Consider the following 18,970-nt stretch of genomic DNA (forward strand, 5'->3'; position numbering starts at 1 on the left):
CTCAAAAGGGATTTCCAGTTAAATAAACAACAAATAATACTCAAAAGGGATTTCCAGTTAAATAAACAACAAATAATACTCAAAAGGGATTTCCAGTTAAATAAACAACAAATAATACTCAAAAGGGATTTCCAGTTAAATAAACAACAAATAACACTCAAAAGGGATTTCCAGTTAAATAAACAACAAATAATACTCAAAAGGGATTTCCAGTTAAATAAACAACAAATAATACTCAAAAGGGATTTCCAGTTAAATAAACAACAAATAACACTCAAAAGGGATTTCCAGTTAAATAAACAACAAATAATACTCAAAAGGGATTTCCAGTTAAATAAACAACAAATAATACTCAAAAGGGATTTCCAGTTAAATAAACAACAAATAATACTCAAAAGGGATTTCCAGTTAAATAAACAACAAATAATACTCAAAAGGGATTTCCAGTTAAATAAACAACAAATAATACTCAAAAGTAATGTCAGTTTTATGAAAGATGCGATTTTCACTTTTAACGTGAATTCAATATAATATTTTTGATAAAACATTACATTTAATTTTACTAGTATTTACAACAACCTTTCCCTGGAATTGATGAAAACGATTCTCAGCATTTGCATTACAGTTGTACATACTTTTCATAGAATCTGTTAACATTTGTGTCTATCAGTTCTAACCATTTACATATTTTCATAAGTTAATTCCCCTTCGCTGTTTTCTTTTATAAAATTTGAGAAGTAGCTTGTAGACATAAAAAGATTTAAACCTCCGGCTTCTAACGTTCCGGCACCTATAACTCCAAATTGTACTTTGCATCCATTCTTGTCTTCGTATATCAGAGGACCACCTGAATCACCCTAAATTCCAAAAGTTAAAGATATTATAAGGTCATTTCTTTTATATTGTCCTTACCTTTTCCCCGTATTTTTATACTTACATGCATAGTACTGACTCCGTGCTTTTTTGTCAGAATTACTGAGCCGTCATATGGCTCCTTATCAATTGTCAAATCCCTAGGATCGATAACATCCGTGTAAGCAGCTCTAAGACAGTATTCGTAGTTTGTGTACTTATACTCTAAATTTAAATTACATACATATAAATGTAGTGTTAAAATTATCATGATATAATTCAATTTTATAATAAACTATTAGAAATTTTAGTGCTTTATAATATATTTATAACAAACAACGTTCAACTTTAAAGTCTTTATAATATTTTGTCAGTAATTAAAAAAGTTTTCTCGAAATTCAAGGAAAATGGTAATAAAATCGGAGGGTGGATAAACTGTTAAGAGAGAAGAATCGGCTGAATTATTTAACTGAAAAAAAGCTAAATTACACAAGATAAGAAAAGCAGTTGCTTACACCTTTGAAATGTAAACGTCTGCGAAAAATAGGGCATTTACAACATACAAGTGGTAAATTCATATCGTAAAGTTGGAACCCTTATGATCCACTATGGTAAAATGTTGTGAAATAGGAAAGAGGCGATTACTCGAGTAGGAATGCATATATACGCTGTCTTGTTTGACAAAAGATAAATTAGGAAATCGTAAATAATTTGGAATAGTGTTATATTTTGGAATTCCTCAAGTTTAAAAAATGCATGAGAAATTCAGGATTGATTGTAAAATTTCCAAAAATTTGGAAATAGCACTAGTAATAGCACTAGCAAATCACTAGTAATACGTTGAGATAAAGTATAATAAATAGTTAACGGCAGCCCCTACATATAGGTAGAAAAAAACATTACTTTTATATAGTGAAAAGATTGCAAATCTGAATGCTATATATATACTATATATAGCATTCAGACAAAATATTTATTATAGTGCAATATCTAATAAAATCTAAAAAATTTTATCGATAGTTATTCGTTTTGTAATTAACCTTCAACGTGTAATTGATAATGTTTTGTTCTTCAGGCGAGCCAGACATATGCGCCTGAACAATACCTGTGCAGCTAAGTAGGAAATTATTTGCAGCATTTACAAGTGAATTCTATCTATCAAGGTCTGTATAAGAAAGAGATGGTTTCTGGAACAAGTTTTACATATAAAAACTGTACAATATGACAGTATGGTTTGAAAACAGCAGCGATATTCTGTTCAGATGATTATTTATGATATCTGTCAGTTACTGATCAATCTAATAAAAAATTATAACTTGGTAATGCAGGCGATATAAATACAGCTAATGCAGCTAAACGAGTCTAAAGTTTTTAAATGTGATTTTTCGATATGACTGAATCTGCAAATCAGGACTTTAACTCATGGGGCAAAACAAATTAATATTATCCAAAGGAAAAAAATTAATTAAATGTTCTATAAATGGCGTCCGTAACCAGAACGCCGATGCTTGACAAATGTCCTTATCCCGTATAAGTCCATTCAGGAAAGTCGCCTTCCGATGAGATGGCACTTCCAGGAAACACCACTTTTTCGACGACGAGACGTATCTACTCGTTCGCCAGATGATATCTTCAAAATCAGACGACAATTCCTTTTCCTCGACAAGCGAAACGACTTCTTCTTAGCAAGACCAAAGCAAACTCAATTAGTGATTAGGTGGAAGATGCCTAACATTTTGCTTACGAAGGAAATTATAGCGATAATTTGGGTTTTGGGAACCTCTATCGAAAATATCATATTCTTGAGTATGTTTTTCAAATAAAACTTTGAAGTATATAAAAAATAATTATGTATTGTGTTTGCAATGACGACTTTTCTACTCTCTGGCATTTTAGGCATCTTACCCCGAGTATCCGGGTGAGATGCCTAAAGGATTAGGGTAAGATATAATTGCATAAAATTATTTCTCGAATATTTTAACCAAATTTAATTTATTGCGTACGTAATACAAAGTACTTTAAAGTAAATTTAACAGCACACTGTAAGTATTATTAATGCTTATTTTCACAGTTATTGCACATGATTTCTTTTTCCGTACAAGACTCCTGAAGCTACTTGTTGCAAACAATGAATCTTATCGAATCCACTTGTGGTCCATTTTGATCATAGTTATTTACCTTTCATACTGCAAGAAGAATAAAACAAATTCTTCTCAGAAATAGACAATGTAGTAACGGTCGCCAATTTCACCTCTCCGCACTCATATTGGCGCAACGATTGCTGATACAAACACATGACAGTATCTGACATCACCGTTTGAAAATAACAAAAATTAGGCATCTTCCCCCCGCTTACCATCTTACCCCGAGTCACGCTTATTATTCGTTTTCTTTGCCCAAAAAAACTATCTATCTTTTAATTGTAAAAGAAAGAAAGTGCTGTCTTTTCATCAAGGATGCAGATTGAAAAGAGGGATAATATTTTTCCTAAATGGTAAAGATAATTTATATAGTCCTAGTTTCAACAGTTTAAAATATATAAAAAGAGAATTGAATATTCCTGTCGCAAATGAAATACATGGAATGGCGTAATGTAAATAAATTGCAAGTGATTTAATATAGAATTTCTGTTCTAAATGTTCTGCTTATACTTGGAACATATAATATTAAATAATTTATTTAAAAGATATTTACTCACCCATGTCTCCCCATCCTACTATAATTGCATTATTGATAGTATTTTCCTTCTGTGACAATGGTAAAGCGATAGGTACAGGCTTTGGATTGGTTAGGCACAAATCAGAAACATCATTTTTTAATATTAACAACACAATATCATATTTAAATTTCTTATGATTATATTTTGGATGTTCAATTTTTTTCGAAAAGAAAATTAATTTTCCCATAAATTTGTTACTGTTTCCTATTTTTCCAAATAAATTTTCGGCTGTGGCACTATAAAATATGAAAATTCAAGTAAGAAAAGATGGAAAAACATTTTACAATGGTAATTTATGTTATAAGCGATTATAATTTATGCTAGCAAGAAAATACTGGACTATATTTCATTTACAATTCTTAAAGTGTGCAATTATTTTTATTTAAAATTTAAAAATCATACTTATACGTCACATGAGCAGCTCCTAACACAGTTTTAGTAGTTATCAACGAGAATGAACCTTGAAAATAAGGAAGGGTTACACCGGATGCTTTTATATAGAAAATAGCCACCTGAAAAATCAAAGTTTGGTTAGTTTTATCTGTCTGAAAATGTCACAGGAATGACAGCATCAGGAGCACTCGTCATTGAGTGAACAATAATGTTAATATATGAAGAAATGCGGAATTTCAGCAATTTGTTCGTAACGTTTGTTTCGTACAGAATAATCTTGAAAACTTTCACGAAATGTCCTTATCATTCTAAACTTATTATCTGGTATCAAATCACTCTAAACGTAAGAAAATACTAAAATTTATCTATACTTATAATTTTCATTATGTTTAATGCCGACCATTGGCGGTCCCTTTCATTTTATATGTGGGAACTGTCGCTGGAGGTCGTACGGTTTGCAACGCAAATAAAATTGTTTTGATTTCATCTAATGTTCTGATCGTCGATAACTTTGATAACATCATTAATTTTAACTTAAATGAAAACTAGCGCCGATCAAAATATAACACGAATTCCGAACCAATTTTTAATAGTTACGTACAGTACGTAGCATCCCTTTGAGTTCTAAGTAGTGGCGATTACAACGTCATAATAGTGAGCATATTACGAACTGGATAAAATAATTAATGACATCATTTTAGTACTTGATTGCTTGCTGTTTTCTGAATCGCAGTTCTCTCCTAGAAACCAAGTATAAAATTGCTATTGAAAACTTATCATACAGGAACATTCCTCTTGATGGAAAAAGTTGTTCTTAACCGAAACATCACATTACTCCAAAGCGTTACCTGAGCTCTAAGACAAGTATACATAAAAATACAACAAAAGAATGTTGGAAGATTATAAGATCAAATTATTTAAGAGAATCCTTACTAGTAACTTCGGGAATTTAGTCTTCAAGTTGTTTATGATATATTTGATCCCACCTCATACCTTTCAGCCAATCCAATTGTGAACCTAGCGAAACCACTGAAAGGTATGAAAAAAAGCTGTTTTGGGGTGCCTACAGGACAGAAAAAATACCTAATTACGACATATCATGATACATAAAATAGGTAAATATTCTTATGAAGTTGAGTGTTTACAAAATCTCGATAGTAACAGTTGTAATGTTATTATTCAGGATTACGCCTATATTAAAGGAGTAGCAGTCTCGCCGATTTTTTCATGAAAAAACAGAGATTTATTTATTTATTACCCAATCTCATGCTATACAATTTATAAACGCTACATATAGAACAAATTCACGTGAATTCCTTATAATATTTAACTTGCTTTCTTTTTCTTATGACATGTTCGAATATTTCAGTATGATGTAAAAATTTTTTCGAGTGCATTTCTCACAGAAATCTGTTTATAGACGTATAGACATAAAGCAGAAATCTCATACATAAAAACTTACGTACAGATGTACAATGTTACATAATTACATAATTACATAACATACATACCTGTATATATCATATAACTGGAAAATTGCACTTTCTAGAAATAAATTTTTTTCAGAAACCGTCGTTCTATGACAAAGTATTAAGAACACAAAACAGCGTTGGAACTAACAAAGATATATATATAATATATTTATTTATAAAATCATTCCAACGTTTTTTGACAACTATTTTTATGGATTTTTGTGTGACTTCTATTCAGCGTCACTTCTCTTATGGCGAATTTTTTTCTCACTAAAATTTTATAGCTAATTTCTGCTTTCTCCTCGTTGCGACTGACATTAAATTATCGTTTTCTAATACTAAGACACAGATATAATGGATTCTTTACCTGCAAATATATTTGCAGGTATTGCAAATATACCTGCATATATATTAATAATAAATAAGATATAACATTGATAAATAAAAGATAACCACATCATAGACAGACAAGTTTATATAAATCATATACGCGCTCTATTAGTGCCTTATATATGAAAGAACTTAATCGAATAAGATAAATAACTACACCGAACTCAGTCAACTTGTAAACCTGACGTGAAAAATTCACTATGTCTGTAATCCGTTTTTTTATTGTAGCCATACTACATAAAATGTACGAAAGACTACAAATATTTTAGTCATTCACGTTTAGTCGAATGAAGAAACTACTGAAAACTTATAATTAGTTACTGGTTTTCACCTGGTCAATTCGGCCTACATGTAGAGTTGTCCGGGTTTTCCTTTTCTCGTCTAACACCCCAGTGGGGACTAATTTCCCATAGGCACTCCTCTCGGTAGTCATGTTTCTTGGATCGCCAACCGTTGCGTTGACTTATTCCTTCAACCTTATCTTGAGGTATACACTGAGGCCATACCATCTGCCAGTTCTTCTGAATATTTTAATATCACAAGGATTAAACTTAACTAATTATTTCAAGATTGAATTAAACATTATTAAGTATTCAAGAAACAAGCGAACAAGTAAATTGCTATAGAGCATTCTCTAAAAGAAACGATTTCTGTATCAATATAATACGTTCTTTATAATACATGACCGATAGAAACAATTGATAAAGTACAAAAATACACTTTGTTGTTTATTGACAAGTTTAAAAGTTTAATGTTTTTTTTAAATCAATTCTGTAATCTCTTGACACACTTTTCGTGGCTTCTCGATCCACCGGTTTAGAACCACTACCATATACCATAAAAGACCGAACGATATAAAATCCAATCAAATGCATTCAACTATCATATATTGTTCGAAATTTGTATTGACGAAAAAATAAATGTAAAAACTTTGTATTACAATACAAGACTTCATGTATAAGGAATACAGAAACAGATTTTTAACCTTAATCTAAAACAAATGGAAACATTTAACTTACCATGAATGGATAATCATTAATGTTGGCTAAGAATCCTCCAACAATTCTTTTTGAAATTTCTATATATGATATAAATAATTGTAATGAATCACCATCAATCACGAATTAATAGAAATTTCAAATATTTTATTATTTTTCTTACTAACCAGACACAGCCTTCTGCTCGTATGCATCCGTGAAAAGAATTAAAACAAACACAAGAATAATTTGTAATCTCTTCAATGATCTAGAGAGGAAATTGAAGACATAAATAATGATGAATAAATTCACTTTTACCTTTACTTTTAACGCAAGTGAATTTTTTTCTGTTCGTTTTCTTCGAACATACCTCAAAAAATGTCTTTCCTTCGACATTATAAAGCCTGTATACTGTTCTATCTTATATAATAGACTAAAATATAATTGTTTTTTATATATATTTCAGTTGTTACTATACTATCTTATTACAGTATCATCATTACACAGCAATATTTACGATTATTAAGTGTTTTTAACATGGTTAAAAACAAGTAACATTTGTAAGTGTTTATATTATTAATCTCCACTTTTTTATAATTCGAATTACATTACTTACAAGTTTAATTTGACTGATTATTTTTTCATAAACGAAGTGTTTGATTAATTAAGTGAAATTATATAATAGAAAAAACAAGAAATTAAATAATTAAAGAAAAATAGTTAATGAACAGAACGTTCGATTCGCTCGAAAAATTTACTAAAATAATAGACAGATGAAGTAATCAAATAATATACAACGTGGACAGCTGTAATTTTGTATATATATGACCAAAAATTGTCAATATCTGTGTTATATTGTTACGTCTTAATGTCCAAGCTAAAAGATGAAAACTGCTTATGTCATACGGAAACAAAGGCTTTATTGTACTGTACCGAAGCATACAGTTGCAATCTCCGTCTTTCTCTTCAAACACATGAGCTCAAAGTGAGCGCTAACAAGAGACTCGCGAGACGTTCACGCGACTTCTTTACATTCTTCCCCAGTTAATTTTAATACGTTGATGGCGAGAACCGCAACACCGGTCTTTTAGTCCTCTGTGTTCTGGGGGTCGTTGCTTTTGTATTCTGTAGTGTTTCGTGGATGACAAAAAAAGTTTTATTTTTAATCTTACATTATTTTATATTATAGATAATAATCAGACGGAATTTAATTGATTTTGCAAGATCTCCTGTTTTAGCAGTTCTTATTCGCCCAAGAATCATATATAAAATTAAAGACTCTCGTTAATTCGAACTCAGAGGGTAGGCCTTAACGAATCGAATTAAAAGATCACGCCTGGATACTACCGTAAAAAAAAGTAGTGATTTTAACTACATGTTAACACTACGTGGAAAACAGAATAAGGCTTAATCAATTAGAAATACAAAACAAAGGTACCGTAGTGCATTCAATGGAATAAAAACACGAAGAGAAACCGTGACAAGAAAGCATCGCAGAACCACGTGGACCATCCTAATTGTGTTCCAACTGATTTCAAATAGTTTTAAAATTTAATTTATTAATTTTAAATCTGATCTGAGTATATTAAAAGTAAGAAGATGTTAATCTATTAACACGTACTTTTCGTTCGAATAAGCTGGAAGTGACACAATCGAGTTCGAATTAAAAATAGAATTTTATTTTGATTTAAATAGGAATCAAACAGGGAGTGGTGTCCTTTTCGTTGAGTCAAACGCTAAAGAGCAAAAAGTGTAAACAATTTGCTTAACTTGAATGAAGAAAACTTTTTGTATAATTTTACATATTTAAATAGCAATGTTATAACTAAAGCTTTTTAATTACTACCTCATGAAGAGGAAGGAACGTGACATGAGATTGCCATGAAACTATATCGATGACCTACTCTACGTAGAATATATTTAATAAAATATTTGGAATTTCGAAATGTACTTCAGATATTTTTGCCCAGTGGGCACTAAAAGAACCTGTTTTTTCTCATATCCATCATGAATTCGGAAGCCCACAAGGAATGCAGTCAGAAATCTCAAGGCCATAATGCATAAGAAAAATTTTATGGTTGGTTCGCACGGATACGAATCCATGCTAGACAACCTTTTCAAGAGCAACAATCTGGAGCCATGACCGCCTCGACCAACCGCTTGTCACGCTCGTAAAACAATTGAAATTCTTTAGTTCAGTTTAATGGCATTATATAATAAAAATCAAACAGAATTGTTTGTAATCACTTAAAATAATAGCTAAGAATTTTTCATGATTATATTATGAATTTTGTTTTACATAAAATATACTACAGGAAACACTTTATTGTTGAATTATTATATCATTATACATCCACCAAAGCCGAATTATCGGCTAGAGTCGGCAATAATAAATAAATAGTTAATATGACAATTATTTATTAATATGACAATTTATTTATTATAGCCGACTCTAGCCTGATAATTCGGCTTTGGTAAATGTATAGCTTTGTAACGGGTTAGTCGTTATTTATTTATATTATATCATTATAAACGAGGAAAAGTACCTATAAAACGGATTGTGGTGAAGCTGCCAATTTCTCTTTTCAGTATAAAATTAATTTTTTTAGATTAATATTAAAATAATGTTTTATTCCAAGTAGATAATTGAATTTTACATGTATGATTTACTTGGCTTAATAGACGTAAAGTTATATATAATGAATCCCTAAATTATACTAAAAATTTGAACAAAGTAACACTTCTTGAACAGAGAATAATGTAAATGTACTTGAAATGTAAGTTTTTTTGTATGGTGGATTTACTGCAGCACAGTAACGTAAATTTTTGTGTAATGCATATTTAATACATTCCATCCATTCATTAGCGTGAAAATTATTGAATATAAAATGCAGATTTATTCTTGTCTATATTTAGAATTCTAAAATAAATTTCATTAAAATTTTATTGATTGATGATATAATACAGCTCAATACTTGAACTAGTTGTCGTGATGACGCACTTCTAGGAAGACTTCAATGGGAAACTGACTCCTATTTAAATATTAGACGACTTAAAAAAACAAAGAAAACTCAATGAGTAGTCCGTTATTTACATGCAAATGAATTGTATTTTTTTACATTGAAAGTATTAATATTAGTATTATTATTCACGCCTGTATTCTCGAGATTTCATGTGTTTAAGGATAAAAATAGTCACCCGAATGGCATCCAAATACAGAATTCAGGTTCTAACAGTAGTCTACGTAAAATGGTTTGTTATTATTGTTATTATTACTTCATCATTGTTGTTAGTTGTTACTATTTCGTCATTATTAACCGTTCTCTTATAGTTTATTAAATAATTCGAAGTAGAAATTATTCTTCTATACATAATAGCTACATTGGAGAATAACAAGGTGTAGATTATAATGTTTACCATATGTAAATCATTTACAGTTACTAGTGTTTCGCATCGATATGATATTCACAAAGAATATTTATTTTTCTGGTTATGCTGTTTTATTTACTTCACTTTAATCTTATCATCAGTCGTTAATTACATACTTTTAACTTATAAAGTATCAATTTTTCTATTCCTGACATAATTCTTACTGCTATGTTCATATTTTTTAATTAATTATGTAAAATTTCTAATATTTAAAAATAACTTAGTTATGGATTTAAGAAAACGTATTATACATAAAATACATTAACTACATTTTTTACAATTAGTAACACATCTATCAACACATGCGATAAAAGAAAAATTATATTATCGACTCAAAAGTCGTTAAAATTCAATTATATACACGAATTTTCTTTTCTCTCACATTTAATTAATTATTTTTAATTTCCATTTCAGGCAACTACTCTGCAACTTAATTGTCTATTATGTTAGCCATTATGATTAATTTTCTATCAACCGTATTGTATCGATTGAAATATTTACTAAACGTACTAGCTAAATGAAAAAAAATATTTATAAATTAAGTTAGAGTATTGTTTTTCAATCTTTTTTTAATTACGGCACTCTCAACTTTGTAACTTTTATTTATTTATTAATTATTTGTTAAATACCCGACTTCTTTATCAAAGTACAGTTTTCGTACTTTTAGTAATACACGTAAAAATTGTTAAGATGCTATTCACTATATTTTGTAGCATCGTAGTTTGTTGCAGCACCCCTATTGAAAACTACTGAGTTAAAAGTTTTATTAAAAATATTCAATAATAAACGATATAAAATCACGTATATTTACTACTATGGAGCGTCAACAGAATGAGATTAAAATTCTCCTTCTTTCCTTAAATGCAGCCTCACAAATTTTGGGACTAAATATACTCAGGGATCGATACTGTGAAAAGTCCCAAATTAGACATTTTGATTTATATTCAAATCTGATCGAATATATTCTTCTCCTAAATAATTTTGCTTTCCTCTCGACAATATTTTCTGATAAATTTATTTGCGGAGATTTCTTTAATGTGTTTCTTGATTTTAAACCTATTATGCAAGTGTTTATTATTGGAATGGTAACAATTTGGACTTTGCAGTTTACTTATCTCAAACGAGTCAGTTTAGAGTTTTCAAATAATAAATACTCATATGGAACAGATAAAGATTTAGCCAATTTGATTGAATTTCGTAATGGATTGTTCTTAGCAAGTATAGGTTTTTTGCAAATACTAATAATTCTTCTGCTCGATTTATATTTATATATGACGATGGAAAGAGCAACAAAAATCGAATACTTAATCTGTAATATAGACATTGTAGTGTTGTCTATTTTATTGATAAGTCAGGTCATTTATGTAACGTTTTTTCTTTTTAACTGTTTTTCTATTCTCTTTCACGGATTTACTTTATTGTCAAAAAAACTCGACAAAATTACTCGAGGAAAAAGTAATGTAGAAGATTCGATTAAAAACTTTATTGTAGAATACACAGAATTAATGGAAGACATTCAGCACATTAACAATAAATTCGAAATGCTATTTGCTATAATGTATTGTTATAATCTATATGCATTTAGTGCCCTTGTAACAGTAGTTGTGTTTTACGATTTACTCAAAGAATTCGAAATTGGCGCACTGATCATTATTCCATGTTTTATGTGTGCATATGCGATTATCGCCTTTGGATTGTCTAGATTGACATCTTCGGTAAAGTTTCCTTATTATCTGTATTATAAATTATAATATATGTCTTGATCAATGATTAATGTGTATTTTAGCTTTATGGAAATTTCAACAACATCGATAGATTCTTTGCATCGAAATTTTCTCTTGTACTCAAACTGAAGGTAAAATTTATATATATATATATATATATATATATATACTACTGAAGTTTAGAAATATATTTTGATATTTTTTAAATTGTTTCGTATATAGATGCTGAATTTCATGAAGAGATTCGGGAAAACTCCGATCGGAATATCTATAGGTGGATTTTTTCGAGTCAAACGTAATTTTCCGATTAAAGTATGATCTATTTACATTACGGTATTTTTTAATTGTTATCTTCTAATTCAGTTCGTCGTTTTTACTTTTAGATGTTGAGTAGTCTCTACTCTATCCTGAATGCGTTTATCGAATTGGGAAAGACGAGAAAGCGTACAGAATGCACTTCATTTCATTTTGCCAACGAAAGCAATGTTCGGAACCTATCGGAATATTGATGACATGTTAAATTATATGGATATAATTGTACAAATATCTAGAAATTCTTTATATTTAGCAATAATGATGTATACCAGAGGTTACCAAACTTTTTACCAGTGGGCTCCATAACCATTTTGTTCAATACAGTACACTGAATACACAAAAAATAAAGGCGACCAACGTATTTATTTACTAATACCCAAACACGATCGTTGCAGAAAGCTCATAATCGCTTTTCCCAGAAACTTTATTGCATATACTTAAACAAAAAGCGTTATGATATCCAAAGTCGCGAATACTCGCCGAATTTTTTATTTTACTGATTTTCCTAAAAATTATGTTACTGCTATATGCAAAAATTAGATTGAACCAATTTTGTCATTTTTACTTACACTTATTTCAATATTTTCTACATTGTAAGTTTATCTATAACATATGAAATTTCCGTACAAATAATTATATTTTAGTTTATTTGTGGCTAGTGCGGCGACATGCCGAATGAACTGACCTCGCGGGCAGTAGTTTGGTGACCCCTAATATGTACCATCGAAATTTATTTTAAAGGAATCTGTGATTTCTACTCGTTTTAAAACAAAGCAAATATGAAAGTCCATACATTTGTTAAGACGCCAGACTTTTACCATTCTAAGGGTTCCGAATTCGAATACTAGAATATTTCTGGAAATGTTCTATTCCAGATACGTCGGGCCTCGTCTTTCACTTTACAGTTGACATATATACATCTACGACGATTATGAAGAAATTCTTCTTACTGTCATAGGGCGGGAAAACCCAAAAATCAAACAATATAATGAAAATGCAATAAATATGAGAGAATATGAAGCTAACAAATTTTTAGTAAATAAGTGTGTTGCCTGATGAACGTGGATTCGATAACACAAGTTTATGTAAAATGATTTCGGGGTTGTATAAATGTCATAAGCGATAACATTCATGTAATAAGAGAGTACACATATAAAATGATATACTACAAGGTATAGTAGAACAAAGATATACTACAAGGTGCCTTGTGGTATATTTCATTTATTGTGTACACAATAGTGAAAAATTATAGCAATCTTTCGGAATATGTAGATTTCTGATATATTATGGTTCATAATAGAAAAAAAGCAAGATTTTACAACGTATCTACGCGGGAGGATAAAAATAGCCAAAGAGCACATATAGGTATCGCAACGACATCCTTACAGGTTTGCTTAAGAAATATAAAGAGGCTATAAAATGACGAAGTAAGACAACAGCATTGGTCAAGAAAAGCACCGACTGTGCAATGGAATATTGCTCATATTCTGCACAAAGTCGACAGACAAGTTGGTATCAGAAGGAAAAATGTCGGTATACAAAAATATTTTAGAAGAAAATATATTAAGGTTAATGACTCAGAATTCTTTTCTAGAGCATGATTCTCGAATGGACTTTCGTATAAGCGGGGCATCATTTCCTTCTGACTTTTGTCAATTTATCGTATTGTTTATTTTCTTTGTGATTTAATTGTTGGACCGAATTTCGGACTCTTCAGAGAACAGACTGAAATTTACATGTAGCTGTATGACTTATTCTTATCTTAATCCTGTTTTGTGCCTATATTTTAATATTCACATTCAATTAAAATTAATCGTATTACTTATTTGTAATTTTTATTTTGTGTTGAGAAATATTATATAATAAAGTTCTCAAAAATAAATATATTATTGTGAATATTTTGTACGTTAATTACAACGATTACATATAACAAAGTTTAAACTTAATAACTGACGTTACAATTGTAGATGCGGTAAATACTTGAATCTGCCACTCTGTCAGATACTTTGGTTCGAGTTGTATTGGATTGAATTGACATTGCAAACGCCGGTCCGTTGATGACTAGATGACCGACCGATTAAGGCAACAGCCGACTGTAAGGAAGACCATTATCGTATGCAAGCCACTGCAAACTTTCGGCCGTTGAAGAGGCAAACTTTACTGAATGGGCACTACAAATGATGTAATGTCTACAGGTTTGACGAGTGATAATTAAATTGCTGTTTACAATAATTTAGTAAAAACCAGCTTGGAAATTTAATGAAGGTTGAATAGTAAATTTTTTACTTATTAGCATAAAAATTTATTATTGAACCATCATATTAGTATGAGCTAAGTGCTGTTTATGGTAATGCCAGAAAATTTTAAAATTATTAACATCTAAAAGTGATAAAAATTCGAAAGATTTTATGTCTGAAAATCTGTAAATATAATTACAGTATAATTAAAAGAAAATTATAATCAAATATAACTTTGCGAAAAAACGTACATAAAAATAAGGGGCCGTCCATAACTTACGTAAGGTATTTTGTGGTGAGTGGGGGTCAAGAATTTCTTACCATTTCTTACTCAGGGGTAGGGGGATAATATATCTCGTCTTACGTAATATTGTCATTTTTTGATCTCGTTGAGTGGTGAAGTTTCGAATTTGGCTTCAATTTGGCGGTTTCTATTAAGAACGCTCGTTGTACTAACGCCGTCTCGTGTGACGTGATAGAATAATAACGCTAGCAGACTCACGCTCTACACATTTTTTATCATAAGAGAAAGGCAGTGTGGTGGTTTCTCTCTCTTGCTTTGTTTTGTATGACGTTTCTGTTTACACGTGTAGTAGCTAGTCGATCTGTCAAAGTTTTTTTCTGTCTTTTCGTGGAAATTAAAATTAATATAAAAAATGAATATTATGACGTTGATTAATGATGATGATAACGAAAAGATTGTTGATAATTAAAAAATAAAGTTCTTAAAATAAACTGTTCATTCGAATTCATTAAATTTTTATATTTTTAAATTTGTTCACATAAAGTCTTTATAAATAATAGTACATATTAATTAACTAATTAATAATTATATATTTTGGACTTAAGATTTTTAGGGTTTCATTAAAATATTTTTTTTGTTAAAATCTTTTTTTAAAATAATGCCTAAATATTACGTAAGATAGGAAAGGGAAGAGGAGTATCAAAGAAAATATTCTAGACTCACACAGGGGTGGGTGTGAGTCTAGAATGGCTGGAATCGCCCTTACGTAATTTATGGACGGCCCCTAACATTGAATACTCTTTACTTTCTAAATCTTAAACAATTTACTTAGTCAAATAGCTCCCTACCAGTGGCTAAGGAGTAGAATCGTTGGAAGCGTTACACGTGTGTAGCTTCCACTAGCTAAACCAGGTGAGGTTGGTGCTCTGTAAAGCGCATGCGCCAATGCCCTCTGGCTGCTTTACACCATTTAGTTATTCTCGCCGTGGAAGCTGTCTCGTAAGCGTTTCCATTCAGCCACTGATATTCGAATATATAGTAGCGATATTATCGTTTTTTTCACATGTAGTATACTAATTTGTAATAAGATACATAATGCAGTTATAATAAAACATTAATTTTAATTAATTCAAAGTACGTTAAAATATGAAAATTTATATTTTAGAAACTACAAGGGAAGGTCATTGGAAGGTGGAAGCGGCGCTTCCATCGCTTCCAATGACGTCACGCCACTGGTCTTATATCGGGAGTCACGGTAGCGACTCCTCGGGAAGTAAAAATGACACCAACTGACTATGACTACATACAGGAATCGATGTTTCCGACTTTCGAGGGGTCGATTTCTCCGTCCCCGAATAGCTGCAGTAACTTTCAATATCTCGTCTCGTTCGAATTCTTAGTGTGCAAACTTTCAAGATTTTGTATAAAGCGGTTGCCGAAACACAAGCAATCGAAAAGTGCTAAGATCTGCAAAAAAGCTTATTTTCTTATCATTTTTCTTCATCCGGCACGCAGAGAAAAACTACTGGCTCTAGAAAGCTCAAATTTTAAACTTAAGCCTTTCTCGTTATCGGTGAGGTACTGGCGAAACTTCCGGGTCGATAAGTCAAAGTTCACAAGGGTTACCCATAGAGCTAATGACAATTATTTAGATAAATATATACGACTTATTTGGGAGTTCCTTAAAATCGAGAGTGCTAAGTAAATGTCTTTTCCTGAATGTAAATAAGATTTTAAAAATAATATGCGAAAATGTTTATTGATCAAAGAAATTACTTATAGAAACTTTAGAATCGATCCATCTAAATATTTTAAAGCGCATTTATGAAAAATTAATGACTTGTTTTAAAATCTCTTGTAAACGACTTTTTGGATTAGAAGTTTTCTGCATTAATTTCATTATGAATTTTTTATAACTGATTAAAACGATACGAGACAATTTAGTTTGTTCTAAGAAATTAATTACGTATATTATGTGTATGCATGGGAAAATATTTATGTTCTTTACAGGTAGTTTAGATCCACAATGGAACCGAGCAGCGTGAGTGGAAAATAAAAAACCATGCTTCGATCCGAACTGCTAACCAAAACTTATGTGGGAGGGCTGGATGGTATTCGAATTCGAACCCGACCTTAATGTACCAGCAACGTGCTATGACATTTGATGATAGGGAAGCTGTGTTTTTGTAAGAAGCCGACTTCCAGGGGTAATCAATTAATTGTTTGTCACTGATGGTCTAGGATCTATTCGTATGCGAGTGGTGGCAGAGAGAAAACAGAGACAACAAGTATCTAAAAAAACCGTTTATTTTAACATATAATAAACTTACACTATATACAAAATAGTACGCTTTAGGACAATCAGCTGTTCGGAGGTTCTGGGCGTCGATAGAGTCTTTGATCGTCTATCGAAGGTGGCCCCGGGGCAGTGACGTTGACAAGTCCAAAAGACAGTGGGGAGATTTAGACCGTGTCGCCGACGCCAACAGACAAGGTTCGAAGTGGCAGGGTTACAGGTTGGCAAAATAGATGAGAAACTGCTTTTTTTTTGCGTCTTAATACACGGCGTTTTGGTTATTTGGAACGTTAACCGAGTGTGAGGTGTCCTCGGTTGAGGATTATACCAATCTCCGTTCTTTCTTTCGTCCATTTTGATTGGTTGTTCTCCCTTAGTCACGCTTCTCGAGTGTCTAGTCCCTCGTTACGCTTAGTAACGAGACTCCTACCTGGATCGCCAGAAAGGTGAAATTCGAAGATGAATTCGATCTTTCACCGATCATAGAACGACTTCCTTCTGCGATATATGGTTTCCGCCTGGCAGTTTGATATAAACAATGGGTGTCCGACTACAAACGACTTTTACCTATGTTTTCTTAAACTAATAAGTTTTTCTCTAAATTAACCGTTTTTTCGCGTCTTCCGTGACGGATCAGACCTGTCCGGTACATGACATTTCCATAAAATGACTGGAAATGACAAAAATAAACAATTTATGTATTTTAGTTCTAAAATACAAATACAGTAGAGCATCGATTATCCGACTCCCGATTAACCGACTTATCGGTTAACTGACCGCGTTCTAGTCGGCAAATTCAAATGTCAGCTAGTGATGTGGCGCTACAATATTTAGATATGTCTTGGCAACTTTAATATTATTTTTGTTAAATTTTTGCATCTTTTAACTGGCAGCACTGGCTCGACCATGAAAGGGAGGCTAGTATTTAAACCAGGCCTAATACACTATCCTAATAATGTATTTTTTCATACTTTTCGGTTATCCGACTTTTCAGTTATCTGACCAACTCCAGTCTCCAATTGAGTCGGATAATCGATGCTCTACTGTAATACATACATAATACAAATTGATGTGATACAAACAATGATAGAAAAACTTGTTTATTAATTTTTTATAAACTAATTCTATTCGGCGATTTTTCTGCAAAGTGGTTAATTACTTTATCATAAAAGTCACTGGTCATCGACTCCATCAATGTATTTGAAAGCTCTTTTTCTATCGAAAGCAACGCTAGCGACCACAATTTTTCTTCCTACCGAGTGTTCCTGGCCAATGTATGAATTTGCTTCGTAGCCGAAAAACTGCGCTCAGCAGACCCATTGGTAGATAGTACCGTAAATATTAATGATATTAAATCATATAATTTTTTAAATATGTCTTTGTTCGGATTGACATTATTTATAATATGTTTTATGGTTAAGAGTTACTTGTCAATACAGTCCGGACACGAATATAAATTTTGCGATTCGCTACGTAGTTTGATAAATCAAAAAATTTGCCGTGAAATTTACTTCTTTAAATATATAAAATTCTCGTGTCACAATGTTAGTTACCTTACTCATCCGAAACGGCTTTACCCATTTTTACCAAATTTTATATGCATATTCAGTAGGTCTGAGAATTGGCTACTATCTATTTCTCATCCCCCTACACCATTTTTCCCCTTTCAAAAATATATTTATATATGGATTAAGGCTTTTATGTCCAACAGATGGCGCTAACTTCTGACGACCTAAGTTTGCTTTTCTGTGAGGCATTATGCTTTTCTGTGAGAATGGACTGAAGCAGATCATTTTCTATCTATCTATATAAATAAAATATAATGTTCGTTTGTTCCTACCGATTCCTTTGAAATTTTGACACAACGTTGCATTCGAATACGCACGTGTTTTTATATAATATACATGTCGAAATTCTCTCCA

General features: G+C 31.1%; 2 protein-coding genes across 2 annotated transcripts in view; both read right to left on the reverse strand.

The window, feature by feature from the left end:
* LOC136973094 (trypsin-3-like) overlaps positions 1-18,970 on the reverse strand; it is a 150,697-nt gene that overhangs the window by 13,359 nt on the left and 118,368 nt on the right. The gene's annotated exons all lie outside the window — the stretch shown is intronic.
* On the reverse strand, positions 634-7,199 carry LOC136973090 (trypsin-7-like). The gene is made up of 7 exons (XM_067267781.1): positions 7,174-7,199; positions 6,992-7,071; positions 6,846-6,904; positions 3,974-4,083; positions 3,551-3,807; positions 938-1,077; positions 634-857 (listed from the first exon to the last, which is right to left on the reverse strand). Exons 1-7 carry the CDS (start codon positions 7,197-7,199, stop codon positions 681-683), a joined length of 849 nt encoding a protein of 282 aa, XP_067123882.1. The 3' UTR covers positions 634-680.

This window comes from Centruroides vittatus, unplaced genomic scaffold (genome assembly GCF_030686945.1).
Source record: "Centruroides vittatus isolate TY-2023 unplaced genomic scaffold, ASM3068694v2 contig_3084, whole genome shotgun sequence".
Taxonomy (NCBI): domain Eukaryota; kingdom Metazoa; phylum Arthropoda; class Arachnida; order Scorpiones; family Buthidae; genus Centruroides; species Centruroides vittatus.